General features: G+C 38.1%; 1 protein-coding gene across 6 annotated transcripts in view; it reads left to right on the plus strand.

The window, feature by feature from the left end:
- Positions 1–18,908, plus strand: part of Ten-a (Teneurin-a transmembrane protein) — a 258,111-nt gene that overhangs the window by 200,567 nt on the left and 38,636 nt on the right. For 2 of the 6 annotated variants that reach the window (XM_076116856.1, XM_076116858.1), the window contains exon 1: positions 16,614–17,067. The exons of 2 other annotated variants lie outside the window; for them this stretch is intronic. In XM_076116856.1, coding sequence (XP_075972971.1) covers positions 16,940–17,067 — 128 coding nt within the window. In that variant the 5' untranslated portion in view covers positions 16,614–16,939. Of the gene's footprint in view, positions 1–8,028; positions 8,254–16,613; positions 17,068–18,908 lie in introns of those variants that run through there. 2 more of the 6 variants (XM_076116854.1, XM_076116855.1) reach the window with 2 other exon arrangements.

Genomic DNA, 18,908 nt, shown 5'->3' on the forward strand with positions numbered 1-18,908 from the left:
AGCAGATAAACCATGGTAATTAACTTAATGCCCGCTCTGGATATAATTTGACCCGATTTACAAGTTTCTCTGTTCTACGAATCATGCCACCTCGTCTTAAACGTATGGGATACTAACATTTAATTTGGATTATGTACATGTTTACACTATAGATCTACAAACCACAAACTTTCCCAGGAATTTAATAACAACAATATTCAGTTACATAGAACGAATATCTTTTCAAATGTTTAACATGCAAAATAACATTTTCATAAAATACCTTTAATGTTATGCAGCCCGAGGCAACGGGCGTCTAAATTATAAAACGTGGTCCACGAGAAGAGGACGTAATATCGCCAATATCGCCGTTCGAAGGGAAATCTTCGGGAAGCGTTGTCGTTAAATTATCGCATCTCATCGACGCGGGCAGACGCGGCGTCAGCGGAGTGCGGCCGCTCCTCGCCACCGCTCTCCGCGTCCTCAGTTTAGCATATCGACTGAGCTCGCCAAATTCACACCGAGACATAATATAGACGTTTGGGGCCGCCCCGTGTTAAAGCCATTATTGAACCCTAATACTATTTTAAAAAATGGCCATCCTAAAACTGAACGTCTTCGCAGCGAAGGAAAGCTGTTCGCGAACAGACACTTAATAGGATTGGATGAAGATGGCGGAGTAATAAAGCGTGTTCAGTAATGTATTTATAGAAGATGTGCCGGCATCGCCTCGTTGCACGGATCGCCTTCAATTTACTGTTCGAGATTACGATTAGCTTTTCGATCGAGCTTTATATTAAAGTTGCCGACGGCGTCGCGGGCCAGCCGAGACGCTCCGCACTACTTCAAAAATATCAATTACTATATTGGAGACTCGACGTTATCGCCTAAGAACAACATTGTTTACAACTTTGTTAATTATATTAATGGAATAATATATCGTGATAATTTAATTAAGCAACTAACAGTCGTAAAAGGGCATTTGGGGAAGTCAGATTACACAAGTTACACTCAACTTATAGTTGAGTAAAGTTCGCGCGCCGCGGCGTTGTGCACGTGCACATGTGTACTTCATATTACTTAATTTACGTATGTGTAGTTACACCTTCATTATATTTATGAGCCGACCCCCTTACACCGAGGTTTAACACTGATACATTCAATATCAACGACAAATTAATTACTTGTACTTGTTACAACAACATAAGGGGTGGATTCATTGGATTTGCGGACATCAGCCGGTATCATTACTGTGATACGAAAATAAACGAATGTAGATAATGGACGGCGGGATCAATACAAAGTAATCGCAAGCGGATCCAATAAGCCCGGCCAAAACAACGGGGGGTCGCATCGGACGGGATCGGAGGCTGCGAGCCGAACATGGGGAAACAATATGGCGGCATGCAAATAGCTCGGCCATTATCGCACCTGGGCAGCGCGAGCCGCCCCGACGAGTAAACAAGATTACGGGAATTGAATGGCTAATTAGGGGAAAAGAAGCGAGCCCAGCGAGCACGCTGAGTTATCGCACCTCGTTCCTGCCATATTTCACGACGCTTAACTCGCCTTTATTGTTTGGCCGCCTCTTGTTTAGCTAAAGAGACTTGTTAGCTTATCTTCTGAAGCCTAGGTAGACTGCATTAACTGCCGTCACGGCCAGGAGCGAAGATTTACTACGCTACAAACCTCCTAACATCGCTAAATAATAAGTGGCTGGTAAGCTGCTAACAGTGGTAACGACGCTACACCATAATATACATCCTCGAAATAGAACCACTCAGATGACAACTAATTGATGATGTAGAGTTGATCAAAATATAAATGATGCGTTAATTGATTGTGTTATAGACGGGTGTATATTTTATATGACCCACATCACAGATAAAAGCATTAACAAGGTAAACGTGACGACAACCAAGTTACGCCGCAATATTGCTCTCGGATAGAGCACCGCACCGCCACCGCCGTCGCCCGCCTCGCCGCGGCAACACTCTGATGGCAGAAGAAAGCACTTTATCATTATTCAATTAATTAATTAGTGACTTTTATAGATAATAAAGTGAGTGTATTTACGAGTCAGCTTCGTTAATTTTATGTTATCTGTTTAATTGTATGAGCCTCCGGCGACGTCGGCGGCGCATTATCACAATATCACCCGACTCGTTACGTCCCCATTATATTACCCTACGTATGCCGATCACGCTTAATATGGTCATCGTAAAATCATCTAATAATATTATTAAATAAGGTTCTTAATTGAGTTTCCTTTAATACTTTGTAAACGTAATCGATTGTTCAAAATAATCAAAAGTTACGAATAGAGATATTTTGTATTGTATATTTCATAAAACATCAAACATTTTATTATGTAAGGTTTACATACACAACTCTCATTGTCTAGTTACACAATTCCTAAATTATTATTTAAAACTAAAGTTCAAATTAAATTTATTTTAAGCGTAGTAATAATTTGTCGCAGCTATAAACTCTACGCCGTAACTCCAGCGTAGACCGAAACTCCGAACAATTTTATTTATATACATTCGTAAATCGAAGGTGCAGAAATGATACGCATCACAATGTTTTTCCACAAATAAATCCTCCAACAACAAACGGGCGGCACAGAGAGCAGTAAACAAAAACGTTTGACCCTTACGTAATGACCGTCCTGTCTGTCTCTACTCTCTAGCTTTCATTTACGGCTTCGATATGATTTAAAGAGGCTCGTCCGCACCGTACCGCGACGTTTAACGTAATTTAATTACATATAGAGCTTGTCTAAGCCCACACAGAACCTAGTTACTACAAGATTAATGAATCCCGACGATACAGATACATGACTTATTCTGTAACAGACGGCAATATTTAATGCCCACGTTTTCATGATGGCGCACATTTAAAACGGCGAGACGTCTTCGCTAAATATCGCCGCACTCAATTTCAATTTGATAATATAACTAATGAATGATATTTATTTCTTTCTATCGTCTCTTCTGCACAAATTCCTCATTAATTTGTGAAAAGCTTTTAGTGACCCGAGATCCCGAAAGCCAAACACTTTGTCTAGGAGAAGCCAGAAAGTTCCATAATTTCTTTGCCGAGATAAGAGGCGAAAGTTCACGCAGGAGCGGAGATTTATGACATCACCGTCGTTCCTTTCACTAAATAATAAAAGGCCCGCTGTAAAACGCGGTGGAGGCATAAAAGTTTTACGTCCATACAACCCGTTGGTGTACGTAAACGGAGCATGTAGGGCGCGTCGTGTTAGGACGCCAAATCTCCATAAAGAGTAATCAGTGTCGGCACAATAGTCCGTTGTCCCATAAATTGTAACGCCAACGTACACTCATTTTGTCTTGATCCGCGTCGAGCATAATTTGAGCTCGGCCCGACCCTGAGACCAAAAATTATGAATATAATTCGGCATAAACAATATAATAGTGACTTGTTGCTCTGGTTGCGTTCCTAGCGACGGCATGCGGCATGAGAGCGCGTGGTGTGCGCCACTTGAACGTCGCGGTTGCGTGTAGTTGATGCCGCAACGTCACGTTATGACAACGACATCTGGCCTGCTGTGCCGCTAAGAAATTACTATTGCTACAATTTAGCTTGTCATTTCACTAGAATACGCACGCCGCACGGTAGCTCTGTATTAAACAATTAAATATTTATCTTATTTATGACAACGCTACAACATAAATCTCTTTAGATATTCGCGTTGGGTTTCTTGTGGCTTGTCTGATTGACGTTATGATTCAAATGATCAAAGTTTGACGCATGATGTTTCACCTGCCTGCGATTTTTTTTAATTTTAGCCTAACAAATAATATTTTTTCTAAAAGACGGGAGGTGACAAGAGGTGGAGATCCATCCCCAACGTCAGACAGTGCAGTCTATGGGCCGGTTGACAAAAGTTGCAGATGACAAAGGTCAGAACAAAGATTATGGTCAATGTAATGTGCAAAGCAAACCATATCTAACTAGGACTGCTATCAGTACCTTATTATATTCAGTAAGGAATAGCAAAGTTATGGAACAATAATAATCTAGTCAAAAAGTCAGTGTTTCATAATGTACATGAATTTAAAAGTGATGAAGGATTTACAATGTTTACTTTTGAAAGGTCGGACAACTTTTACTTTCGTCAACAAAAACACGGCTAGCTAAGTCAAAAATTGTCCATCAATGTGTTTTATAATTTGTTTTAATTATTTTATTTTGTGTCCTTTTATTCACATTATACACAAAAACTGTTACGTATTAATCCAATACAAAAAACACAAATAAATGCCGGTAACTTTACGCTAAGAAAGAACATGTTTTATAGTTCTTTTGTGTAATTCTGTACGATATTTTAGACTTCTTTGTAATCTGAATTTTAATTCATTTTATTACCTGCTTATTTTCAAATTCTATAAGCTGGTACAATTGTTAGATCGTATGAGTGTAGATAAGACGTTTTATTTTTTACAGGTTTACTTCGTATAGTATATCAAATATGCAGAACCGAGCGTATTTTTGTCAATCCAGATTTAAAATGCTTGACGTACGTTGTATTATAACTATGTACGTGTTTTGAGTTCATTAAACTGGTTGTTTGTGTTTCCTCTAATCTGACGATCAGACGCATTCTCGTCTGTTGTAAGACTACCAGATTATGGGTTAACATGTGATTGTAACCCGATATGACACGCGCGAGCACGGAGCGACGAGCGACTGTGCGCCACAATGCGCCCCCGCGACCTCCACGTACGTGGTGTAATTCAATAAAACGCTCTAAACCCACTAATGGAGAGTTCACATCAAAACAAACGCAAAGACGTCCAGCCTAATGACTACACACCTGGAAAACAATGTAAGAAATCTTACAAAATTGTCTGCACAAATTGTAAAGTCGTCTAAATCGTTTGTAATTAGTATCACGCACTTTCAGCTCCCATACATACGAGTAGAAGTGACGTGGGACCTAGTTTCTGTTAGTAATTACTTTGTTACTTTAAATGCTAGCACTCGGTCGGATAGAAATTGTTACTTTGTTCTCATTAACCTTACATTAAATCTACTCCACAGACATGTTGATCTCACTTAGTCTCTGATTGTGCAAACTAATCAAATAAAACAGATGAAGTCACTTAAATGAGATTACATAGGATGTATAATTAATCATTAGTATTTCTAATTCACTAATATGATTCAGATGAGAAGGAACATTTCCAAATACGTTTTTATATGAACGAAAGGTTATCATCAATCTGACGATGCTGCTTTAAAAGTTATACTGTTTTAATGTATAATAGAATACGGGAATTAACGCGAACACGCATTTTACCTTAAAATGCCTAACGTTTCGGCGCAGGTTGAAACGTTAGGCATTTTAAGGTAAAATGCGTGTTCGCGTTAATTCCCGTATTCTATTATACATTAAACATGCAACGCGAGAGTTTAAAAGTTATACTGTTTTGTTTATAGAAACCAAGTTAGGAGAGTTATATAGGTATACCTAACCATTACTATTTCATAAGCGGATTATATCAATGTTCAATCATACTAATGGTGAAACAAAGTTGTGAATAAGCTATTTTTCAATATTATTTATTTCAATATAAGCAGGCTGGTCGTCCATCCGTTGTGTGGCATTATCGCGCGATCTGAGGTACACGGCCGGGCGGGACCGCGGTGACAAACAACATTCGTGGACGACATTTATGCGACGTCATGGCCCTCAATAGAAATGCTTCGATTTACGTTCCTCGTCTACTTTTTTGTCAGACGTCTTTTTTATTCGTTTCGTGGCACAAGCCATTACATAAAACTGTTATACCTGAAGAATTGCTGACGTTGAACTTGCAAGTCTCGCGACACAGCCTCGTGTGATCGCGAGCTTTGCACTATTGTCACGGTAAACTGCAGACTATTTGCAGCGAGTGCCTTGCAAAACAGACTGACTTAATAGAATTACATTTTTCATGTAGCAGTTTGGTTGGATGAGATTACAGAACTTTTTTAGGTACTCGTATGAATATTTAACACGACTTTATTTTTATATTTATTCTAGAAAAGTTTGGTTTGAGGACATTGTTTTTTACTGATGTTATGTAAGTTAAAATAATATAGTCGTATGGCGTCTTGAATAAGTATGACAATGGATGACGATTATGTTTAATGACAATCACTAGGTATAGGTACGTATCTGTGATTATTGGTAAATGCTTATGATCACTTAAAAAACTGAAAATATAAGTGGATGTGTTAGAATCAAAGAAACATCGTTCGATATTCCGTGATTAAGACAATCCAATTTTCAAAACTGGAGTGCTTCAGTATTAGGTAGGTACTTAAAGAACGTCGAATTTAAATGTCTTCGGCAAAAATTGAAGGCAATACCAACCCGAGATCAAAGCGATAGCGGCACTTCAACTTTTTTGTGGAACCGATACCTACTCTTCATTTCCTTTTTAATACGGATTCAATATACCGATAAGGACATCGGAAAATTTTTACAGAAATCAATCTTGGTGTTATTGAACGTGTTTATTTTGTACCGGCCGCCGTCAGAGACAGGTGTCGCCAACCGTGCGTCGTAAACATAAACAATAGCTGAGATCGTAGAGCATAACGAATAAGCACCGATCGAGATTGCACCAAAGACAATGCCTTCACCATGGTAGCTTATAGGGGAGCCATTTGTATTCGTAATGGTAGATCGAATTTCGTATTTGTTCGTGGGGTCGTTAACAGCACCTTCGCGCTTGTTTATAAAGAAAACAAAACCCTTTATCCACCGCGACTCGCGAGGGCTGCCGCGAACGATGAAACCTTACTCCCACCTCCTTCACCTACTAGCTGTTACAACTATAACTAACGTTGTAACTACGTCTAATAAATCTAAGTTATACATCCAATTATGTAAGTTGCGATATTATGTTTGCATTAACGTGTTATTTGAATAATAAGAGTAATTTTATGGAAATACAGAAGTACATGATACTTGTACTCGCCCACTTAGTACAAGGTATGCATGTTTATAAGTTTTTAGGTTGTTCTTAGATCGTTGGACAGATACGGCATATCTAAAAGCCGATGGAGCGTGAACTAAAGTCACGCGCCAAGGATTTCGGCATCCACACGTCTCCGCTCGCGTCTCGCTCTTCTGTAAAGAGTTTGAAAGCCTCTGAGTGACCTCATCGGTCCAACCGCCGGTCGTCCCTACGAATTCGAACCTATACAATATTGTTTTTACCAACTTAACATAGTATTTGAAGATTGGAAACGGGGTCTCGAAAAAGAAGGGTTAATACTTATCGCAGATACCGGATTTAAGGATTTGTGAAGTAAATTTTGAAGAAGGGCAGTTATGTAAGTTCTCGGAGTGCTACGGACGACGTGCATTAAATATTAAAAAGTTTTTGCAAAGTAAATACCTATCCATCGTTTTTGTAATATGAATATATGTATGTAGGTATATGGTTTGTAGGGGTTGTAGAATATTTTGTCTAGAGCTATCAAAATTGACACGAGGCGGACGTCACGAGCTGTGCATATGCGGTGTCAAGATCACGTCGGCGTAGCGTCGCGCCGCCGCGGGTGACACGCGCCCCCCGCCACCCCGCCCCGCGCAGCGCACACCCCCGCACACCCGCACTCGTCCTCCTGTTACCCTCAACCCTCGCACCACGCATGCTCCAATTATAATCTGTTTAGGGATGTCTATTGTCGATTAAGATTTTTTGTTATGCAAATTATTTATAAGTCACACTAGGTATACTAATTAAGTATTTCTGTGATAGACACAATACAATGTTTATATTTTTAAATTTGAAAATTCATAGAAAAAACAAGAATAATAACTAAAACAAAATAAGAATTCCAAGTACAGTTCGGTAAAGTGAAGGTTTCACGTATGTAGCATAGAAAGTGTGACGGTGAAGCACGATATCTAGCCGTGGTGGATAACTCGATAGCTCGACATGGGATAGGGCGGCATTATCCGTCGGGTCTGGATGCGCGCGCAGCGGCGTCGCGCGGAGGGCATCAAATCGCCTGCGGAGGGCGGCCGTGCCGCGCGCGTTTTCGTTGTCTCCCGCGCGATCACTCGCCACAACACCTCCGACGAGAGGTGCGCTCGGTGTTCCATGCGCGGTCACTGACCGATACCGACGTAGAACATAACATCGCGCCTGACCTCCGCCCCGCTGGTGTGCGTCCGCGCTCCGACCTAACAGCCTAGTGGTTGCCGCGACCGCCCGCTCTGTGCACCACGAGCACCAGCAGGTAGCCCGAGCCCGACCCTCGGTAGCGTAATACCCAACAATATTCCCGCAAGCGGCGCAATACCCCAGACCGCTCACTCTGTGTCCGACTTTAATTTGTTCTTTATTGTTTTTTTGGTGTTTACGTTATACTAAATGTGTTTTCATCGTTGTTAAATTCTTGGAATTCCGATGTACTAAGTCGGTCGTGTAAGTGAATTCGTAAGGGTGCCTTTCGACGACAGGGCGTGAGTTATTGATGGACTGTTTCATTTAATTTGTGCTTACACCTATTTAAGTCTCACATCCTCAACACTTTTATTTTTTCATTCAAGTACACATTTTATCTTTGATTTTACTTGTAATAGACTCACACATACTATGACTTTCTTTTAAAAATGTTAAAGAATCCAGTGAAGGACTTAAAATTCCTCATCACTAATGAAAATATCAAATTAACTATCAGAGAAAAAGAATTTGTATTGATACATAATAACGATGTCAATATTATATAAAAAACCATATATAATAATAAATGTAAGCCAACCTAAGTAGTTTATCCTTTCTGAGATATAGTAACATATCGCATTATTAGGAGGATGCCATGCGGTCCGCTTGCCAACTGATAAAATCGCACGGCTCGACTGCCAAAACAAATGAACATACATGACATGCATCCATTTACAGCGTATTTTTACGATACACAAACACGTAAACATAAAACACACAAATGATTACAATGAAAATGTGAATATATTGCGTGTATATGTTACTGTAAAAGCCCGAACGGTGGTAAATCCTAAGATTTTCCGGTATAACCTAAGATTTACCAACTCGCAATGGTAAAAGTCCGAACAATTCTTTTATTTCGAACTTTTACCTATATTCACTTGATGATATCGAGATGTCGCCGGAGCCCCGCTACGCGGGGCTCCTCCTTCTAGGTGGTTAAAAAAAAATAACCACGAAGGCTAAGGTGGGAGCTTCGCTTCGCTCGCTCCCACCTTAGCCTTCTAACCTAACCTACCCATGTCGCTATGCCCAAAACTCCTTCTTTATAACTATGTCACAGTATATAATTATACCGTGAAATAGTTATAAACATAGTTATGAAGGAGGATTTTTTTATATATCGTAACATAGTTTTTAAACTCTGGCTTGTTCGGACTTTTACCATTGAGAGTTGGTAAATCTTAGGTTTTACCGGAAAATCTTAGGATTTACCACAGTTCGGGCTTTTACAGTAACATATATACTGTTCCAACACAATTTGTTTTTATAATATTTTATTCCTTTGATTACGATAAATTTTATGTTATTACAGTGTTTTCACGATGTAAAATCACATATGTAATGATATCATAACTATAAACATAACTACAAATGTTATAAAATTAAATTATGAATAATTTTATACATCCTGTACTTTTGAGAATATTTCAAATCTACTCCATTAATTATTCTAATGTAGAGTATGTAGAGTTTATGCATCTTAATGCTTATATTCTATGAGATACATAAAAAGATAAAATATATACAGTGATTGTCAATTGCGTTTCGTAACCTCTGAGTATCCTCTAGGGAACCACGCATATATATACATTATATACGCCTTAATGGCATTATTCTTACATTTGGTTGTTGATAATTGTATGATTGTTTGTTTAAATTGATAATAATAGAAATAATCACAAATGTTGTCGATTGCTTATTGGTAATACTGTCTTCTCTGCTTTATAAAGCTTTAAGAAAATAGCTTTCAAAGTGTTCTTAATTGTTTATCATTTGTTTTCTGATACATCAACAAACATGTTTCCTTTGAAATTCTTAAAAGTGTTTTGTATCATAACTTAGGAATAAATTAATTAATAAATATAAATGTAATTGGATAATCTTATCTTCTCTATCATGAAAATAATTTAAGAAAATTTTAGCCGAAAATTTCAGAATTAATAAAGAAAACAATAACTAATGCTTTAAACAAGAAATTAATGTATTTCGAAAATACCAATAACCTCAAAATAGTTTATATTTATAAAATGAAACTGAATTAATAGATTGTGCAAATTAAGGGTAAGATTAAACATTATCATACCTCTAAATTGTATGTATGTTGCAAAGAAAATAATTTAAATCTCAAAAAAACTATTACATTAATTAGCTTGCCGCTATTTATCCTATAATAAATATTACCGTCAGTTAATCAATTTTTTTCTATGCTATTAGATTTTTAAAAGTTGTACAGTTTTTGCTAAACTACCCTCCTGCAAATGTAGAGACAAATATTATCTCCTAATCTATAAACACTATCATAATTTAACGTTTAGACATTTCAGTTAACTTTAAAGTCATGATTTAAAGCTGGTATCTTTTAATAATAAAAAGAATATAGATTTTGAAACTATTTGCCAAAAGTACCTTGTACCCTATATATTAAATACTTTAACGCATGTTAAATTCCTTAAAAACCAAAACTAGAATTTATATACCATATAAGTTTATTGCGGTTTTTTGTTGCAGATAGTATTCATATAACTGGTACTTGGTATAGATATGTTAAGTTACTTGAAAGCTCAAATGAAATCATTCGCATGTGGAGTGCTTTTAGACATTACGTCATTCTACATTCCATGTCCAAACAAAAACACGTTTCTTTGCCTAGAGTTTATATTTTACTAAAATTTACTTGTGGTTAGTTTTAATATCGTATCGTCAGTTATCGTAGGCCGTTTTTTAACGTTTTGATGATTGTTTAGTAACTAGACAATTCAAAAGAAACAATCAGAAGCAAATGTTTCTGAGCAAATTAAAAGCATAGTTAGACCACCGAATTTTAGAAGGAATGTCTAAATTCACCGGTAGACTATAGAAACCCACTGTTAATATATTCAATCATATATACATACATGCATATGTACATAATATCACGCCTTTTTCAAATAGAAGTAGACAGAGAACACCACTTGGTACGAGCCTTACAATCTTCCCTTGCTTCATTCTCTCTTCTTATATTCTTTGAGTCCCTCTAGAACACCAAAAAAGTAAACATTACTTAAAAGCTTTAAAAAAGCAGAAATTTTTACGCTTCGACTCTTTACGGTTGTATAACAATTCACGTTAAAGAACACACGGTTATGTTTAGATAAAACACCGTGTATAATTACACCGTAACTATAATAGGTTTGTGTAATCGTATCATAGCACGACATATGCATAGAGGAATACTTTCAGATGACGCCGAGCAGAGTCTCACGGTTCCTATTAACGATGTAGAGTCATATGCAAGAACCAGCCAGCGGTGTACGTATTAACGGCAACTTGAACTCGAGCCCGGACATCAATTAGGTTCGACTTGTTCTCGCAATTATGTGCTCAAACTAAATTGCTGGAAGATTCGTTGGACGTTAATGGCTCTACTAAGTTGCCATGACACATGGTTGAGATAGCACGCCGCACTCGCGTTCACACGCTAACCTATGTCACGTCTTTGTGGAATCTATCACGAATTCGTCAAATCATTGTTCGCTTCACACATATCGTCTTGTGTCACGTGTCAAGAATGATACGTCACGCACGATGCGGTGTGGTGGCCTAATGTCCTCGGCTAATGCGGCGCTGGCCCGACAAGAGGACAATTTCCGGGCCCGCCCCTACCTTCCCGCCATTACGCACTAGAAACAATTCTATAACCATTATAATCATTAATGATGCCGCACTACCATTAATCCTCCTTATCCCCATTGATTTTTCTTTCATTAGTTATATACTTACTAACAAAACTTCAACTACTCAATATGCTCGGCTCGTCACTGTCATATTTATCTAATTTATTTACGTAGTAGCTTTTTTTTCAACCACTGTTTGTTTTGGTAATTTAGTTGAAAAATTAATGACTGTACTCAATTTTCTATAAAAGAACGCTGTACGAGAACAATTCAGGTGTCGTGGTATATGGAGAGAAAAAGTTTTGGGTTTAACCGCTTTGTTTTTGCTCGATGTCTGCAGGCGACAAAACTCTGCGTGCTGACAGATGCAGGGCTAATGACAAATTAACCGTTAAAAACTCGTGGAAAGGCGGGGAAAGAGTAAAAAAAGTAGAAGAATAAAAAGTAACGAGTCGCGGCTTTTATCTCTGAGTTGTTTCGCAAAGACAGCGTTTATTTTGAATGACGGAGTCCACTCTGACTTAGTGGAACGACGAAAAGACGCTGGAGGAATAGCGCACGTGTTCGCGCGGCGACCAACTTAAATCAACCAGCGTCCGACGTAATCATCGTTTACCAAATCAAAAACGTTTGATCTCGGTTTCAAATCTAGTCAGACTCTACCTTTCGTTACTTTTATTAAGATGATGATTGATAAATAAATAAGCCATTCTAGCAAACGAATATGTCTCATTTTGGTGTATGGTTTTTTACTACAATCCTAGTATTTTAGGCAAATTTAGTAGTTGGGGTAAATTTAGATCAAGACATCTAACGTAACAAAGGATGTACATACATATTTGAGGTAAACAACAACTATCGACGCGACGTATAAGTCGATATGTAAATGATTCGCTTCGCACGCGAGCGTGGATTGCTCCCACGATAATTACATCAAGTAATGTGTGCAGCAAATCATACACTACGAAATGAGGCATAAAATGTTAGAGCTGAGGCTTGGGAACGAGACGGGCGTGCGTAATTACCCGACGAGAATGTGGCCAAGTCCTGCGGCCGGGACAGCCTCCGACCGCGTCGCTAAACTAGGAATAAAGTGCTCAGTGCGGTACCCTTAACTCGTTAATTACACTCGGGAACTTAATATACTTACCCGTTTCAAATTTTACAACTTGGAATAACTCCGACTGCTCAGGATATCAAATGTACTTAAAACAATATTTTTAATGAGTATTCTTGGGTAGGTTGAGCGATGTATGTCGAAGTACTCGTTTCCTCGGGGCATCTATTAAACGGACAGGAATCGTTTCCCACAGCCCGCTCTCGGCTCGTCACGGAATCAATATCGTCTTTTATCTTATAAAACGTGCTCCACATACACACACAATTGCACCTCGCGCACGCACACAGGGGTGTGCTTAGGGTTGCTAACGTACGGCATAATATCAACATATATAGAGTACAAATTACACAGCAATCGTAATTAATTTATATTTTTTATGGCACGTGTATAAAAGCAAGCTCTTTAATTCTTGACAGATATATTACAATCAAATCGTTTCGTGATAGGATTTCCCTTTAATTAGGTATATCATTCTCGGGTCGCGTTTTACCGCCCAAAATAATTGACACAAGCGATGAATTGGACATAAATAATGATAATGGACCAATAAAATAATTTTGTCTGGCATCATGGTACCCTTTTTATTCTGACCTATGCACTCCGATAAAATGGTTTGCGCTCATAACAGGTCGCATAAATTTTTCCTCGAAAAAAGAGAGTATAATATCCTAAACTCACATAGTATCGGTAAATTTTGTTATTTATTGCAAATATATTTTTTATGGAAATGGATACTAAGAATTTTGAAACAAATTTCAACCTCTAGACACTTCTTTTATTGTCATATAGTTCCTGCCGCGTAGAACTTAAAACTTTACGCCAATTAAAATAGCTGAGGAACTTTTTGTAGCGCCGCGGCTGACGGATGCCGAAATTTATTTGGGCCAGCCAGTGAAGATTAATAGGGTTCAAACGAACGAGGCGCCTTGTTAATGTTAGTGTAAATACACTGACTAAAACGTGTTTATTAGTGTACAACTGCTCTGTTCGAGTGTGCTGTACCACGCCAGAGCACTCCAAATACAAACAATGCTGTGTAATTGGTGCAGTTGTTATGCAACATTGTTTTTACGCTACTACTAGAGCGGAGTCGGTCGGGACCAATAACGAGTCCATTGTGAGGTTTATTCTTGTTCAAATTGAAGTGGCTCCTACTACTTATCTTTAGTTAGCGGGGAGCGAGGCGACGTCGTGCAGTGCACCACGTTACGACTGAGTTCAAGTGCAAGAACAGGCTTCGGCATACATCAGTCCGGTCAGAAATACATCAGTCAGTGTCTAAGGCATGGGAAAACGACCGACTCAGATGCGGCCCGCTTCCTACTTGCCTTATATGCAACAACCGCTATAGCACATACATGCTCGAACGCCTACTCCGGAATCCGTAAGCCTTGAGATATTCACTAAACAATGTCTATTATAACGCAATTTTTCCTTGAACTAGAAACTGTAGTTCGCAGAGGTCATGATCATAAAGGAAGAAATATCCCATGTGTACACTGAGTAAAAAACTTTGTTGTTCTAACGTTGTAAGTAAGTATGGTAGTACATACCTACCCACTTTAAATAAGCTTGACGTAAAAACACGCAGTCTAGAATAATTTACTTTTAAATTTTAATTAGAAGGTTCTACCTGCGTTATCAAACAAAAATGCATATAATGAGTAGGCATTTCTTGCAAGCAATAATATGTTTATAACCGGGGGTATACTTTTCATTAAAATGCATTCTGTAATTCCATAAGCCAGTATAATTGTATATATTATAATTAAAGTTAATTGATTTTCCACACCGCGCAAAGTTGATTTCGGAAAACGTCCTCAGATTGGATATTCGTAGCAAATCTACTTCATGGACCGCCGGTAGACCTTGGCGTGTTACAAAACAAAGTTTAGTCACCGGGGCCTTAAATTCCCTAATGTTTGTCAAAACATACTTAAATCTGTCAGGAGGCGCTTAAATCAATTTATTATACAGGTACTCGAAGACACTTCGCCAACGAGCATGTTTACCCGCATGTATGTATGTAAATCTTGCGTTCGTTGCTTCTTCAAAAAGCCGTATGGAAAACTCTAAGCCTCTTTTATATTCTTATTCCTTATCCTTGCGGGATAATTCGGGCCCATAGGACAGGTTTTTACATAATTTTACCGCATCCCTTTCTATTGGCAGTACGTTTTTTTCGGAATCACATTTTTTCGGGAAATTTTTATTAGTCACACAGTAACGCGTCGCTAAATTAGAAAACATCAATAAATCACAGGCGCGTAATTCAATTTCGCCGATCGTAAATAAAATTTGTACGGAGGGTATGTAACGAGTTTTAAAAACAAACATTTTAGAGAACAAAAAGGGTAAACGGGCGTACGCCCGACGTATTTGTCGTGAACAATATTTGTGAGGGTAATTGTTAGATGCAAAGTGCTGAGATCAAATCAAGCAGCTCTCGGCAGTCGGCAGGGGCACAGGTCTTTGAACTAGCGCGATGTCGGTCGCTGCATACTGTTGCATACACATTACACATGCAGTGTGCACTGTGTGCAGTGTGCGCAGTGTGTGCAGTGAGTGCAGTGTGTGCACTGTGTACACGTATTGTACGTATACGGACCTATTGAGCTTTTATTTGCTGCTCGTTAGTACGCAGTAGTTTATTATTATGCATCTGTAACATTAATGTAACAGGCCATGTGATTCATGTTTACAGGGAGAATGTGTATAAAGATTTATGGCCTTGCCCAACAAAATACTAACATATAATAATAGTGAATTATATTTCGCTATTAAATTTAATTAGTTCAGTTGTTATTTTAATATAAACGTATGATTATATTATAAATATACAAATGTTTGTAACATGAATGAGTAATGTATTAAACAATAGGTAGGCACCAATTCCGTAACGATGGAAATCATACTTAGGAAAAATAAACAAAAGATCAGTCTGTATAAACGGACACTTATCTTATCATTCACAGTAATTTAGTCGAACGATTCCCGTGGCCGGCCCGACCCTCATCCACTCGATAATCGTATCGATTAGATACTTTCTCCTTTCTCGACTCAACTTCGATTACCTTGCATTCTTTTTACTTGACCTAATGCCATCATTAGCCTTTCCCACTTAGCTTCCTCACCGAGAAAAATCTTCCCTTTCTCAACATAACGTCGTTAACTACGAACTCTCACACGTGTGGACTCAACAAAAACCTATCCATACCATGAGTGACTAATTTGTAAGGAAAAAAATCTAATAAATCTTTTAAATAGTAAGTTTGCGAAAGCTATAAAATCTGTTGCGGCTCGTCTCAAAGGCACCCTCGGCTCTACAAATCAGATGTTATTCACACTTTACACATTATTGTAAAGTCACAATGGAAGTTTCAACCGCATGCCGGTGTGTTGTACATGGGTGCGCTGTCGTCCTGTTGCGTCAGGTCTATTACAGTCCTTCGTCTCGTGTATGCTTCGGATTTTTTTGTATTTAAAGTAATAAGTGACGAGCTTGGCGGCCGTCACCTCGGCGCGGGCGCAAAAAATGACAAAAGCTCTTGTAAGCTCGGCTCGACGAGGGTCGGGCGGGTCGGCAGGCACACGGTAGATGCAACGACCGGCAGTCGGCCGCGCACACCCGCAGGGCTACGTACACGCTCCCGCGGCTCGGGAGTAAGCACGCTACGACATCACATCAAAATATTTTCGTGTTTCTATTTTCAGTAAGAGTTTACTTTGCAACTAATATCAATACAAGTGCAATGAAAAAATGTCAAGAGTAAGCAATTAAAACTAAATAGTGAAATTTGTTTATTTAACATAATGATGAACGTATAAACGATAGTGTAACGATGTAAGTGATAAAAACTTCAGTGCAATGTTGAGTTTGAAGATCAGTCAGTTGTGAAGTGGACTTGGTATAGTGGAGCAGGATGACGATGAAATCGCTCAAGTACAGCGAGCGGGAGGAGATGATGGAGGGCTTCAGCCCGGTGCCTCCGCCTCTCCCCCGCAGACAACCAGTCAGGAACATCTACGCCGAGCCCTTCGTAGACCCTAGGTAAGTAATACTTATTACAAGATCTCCATCAACTAACATCAATACAGGTAGGTTACTATATTTTTACTAACTCTATCATTACATTTAGTAATTAACAAATCTTCTTTACGTTTATATCTACTTAACTATCTAATGTAATTAAACTTAACTCGATAATATTAAGTAATTTGTACTACAAAACACTTTCAAAATATATGCGGCACAATATGATAGAGGTGTTACAAAATATATCTTCCACTATTACATTTTGATTCCTAATCCGCTTAATACATTAAATTTCAAATAAGCTTTCAAGATAAATATAATACAACTACAACGTTTTTAAACATAAAAATAAAATATTCAACAACAATAAGATAAAACACATTAGTGGAGCCGATGACAACGCACATAAATTACTTAAGCTTTTGATAAAGCCGACAAGCTACAAGCGGTTCATAATCATTTCGAAAACATGACCATTGTGATAAATTATAAATTATTTCGAGACCCTTTTAAGACAACACAATCTTACAAGAATTAAGCAAACCGTGTGTTGACAACTTAATGCCACCAAAAACATTCTGTAAAAACCTCAAGTCTCGCAGCTCAGTCTTTCTAGCGTAAAAAGTGGTGAGATCTATATAATACCAAGTCGATTAATCTATTTCGTCTCTACTTAAAGGACCTTCTGTCTTAAGTTATTACATAAGTTATTATCATGCCAATATTAAAAATATTTTACGTTTAAAACAAATAGACCGCCCTGGCCATCGCATGATTTGTATGTATTACACTACACAGCACGACGAGAAGCTCCTGAAATTTTTATGGCGAATTTGTGTTTTCATGCGATGACCAAGTCGATCTATTTGTTTTAAACGTAAAATATTTTTAATATTGGCATGATAATAACTTATGTAATAACTTAAGACAGAAGGTCCTTTAAGTAGAGACGAAATAGATTAATCGACTTGGTATTATATAGATCTCACCACTTTTTACGCCAGAAAGACTGAGCTGCGAGACTTGAGGTTTTTACAGAATGTTTTTGGTGGCATCTCACTTCTTTTTGTAGAACGAACATAAGTCCAATTTGTATGGAAAGACGTTTTTTCTTATAATTCAACATATTTTCCTATGGGAATGTTTTTCATTTTCATAGGCTAAACACCCTTACCCACCCTATATCCCCTCCCGTTATGCCTCGTATAGTATGTACCTATCTACACATATTATTTATTATTTTCTACAGTAGTAATTATTCTTAACTGCAAATGTAATCTTGTAATCTTATACATTTATATGGGATTACAAAGTTAATGTTGCAGTTAGTGTATTTAGAAAACTGGACTGAAATTAGAAAATATTGGATTTTTCCCATGATTAAGACACTAAACCCTATTTGTATTCTAAATTTGAAGCTTCTAAGTCTGCTAGAAGTACCTTAGACTTTTGATGATCGGTGAGTCAGTGAGTCAGTGAATCAGTGAGTGACAAAATTCAAAATTTTAACAAGTTGTCATTCTTAAACTACTGGTTCAAATTGACTGAAATTTTAAATATACCGTGTTTATACAATGAATAATTAGTTGCTGAAAATTCAGGCTTCTTGTTTTATCCACAACGACATTATAGGGGGGTCGAAAATAGCCCGAATTGCTTCGAGAAAAGGATGGTATGGTACGGCCGTGCCGCTTTTTTTTGCTCGACTTGCGGGGGCACTTCCGTGCCCCCAGATATTGAAAGATATGCGGCACCCAATAGAACATATTAACAGAAGTATGTACGAAATAAGGAAAATGTGCAATTCAATTGAGTATCTGAATCAGTTGACGGAACTTGTTTACCTTCCCGACCCC

The sequence above is a fragment of the Anticarsia gemmatalis genome, chromosome 7 (assembly GCF_050436995.1).
Source record: "Anticarsia gemmatalis isolate Benzon Research Colony breed Stoneville strain chromosome 7, ilAntGemm2 primary, whole genome shotgun sequence".
Taxonomy (NCBI): domain Eukaryota; kingdom Metazoa; phylum Arthropoda; class Insecta; order Lepidoptera; family Erebidae; genus Anticarsia; species Anticarsia gemmatalis.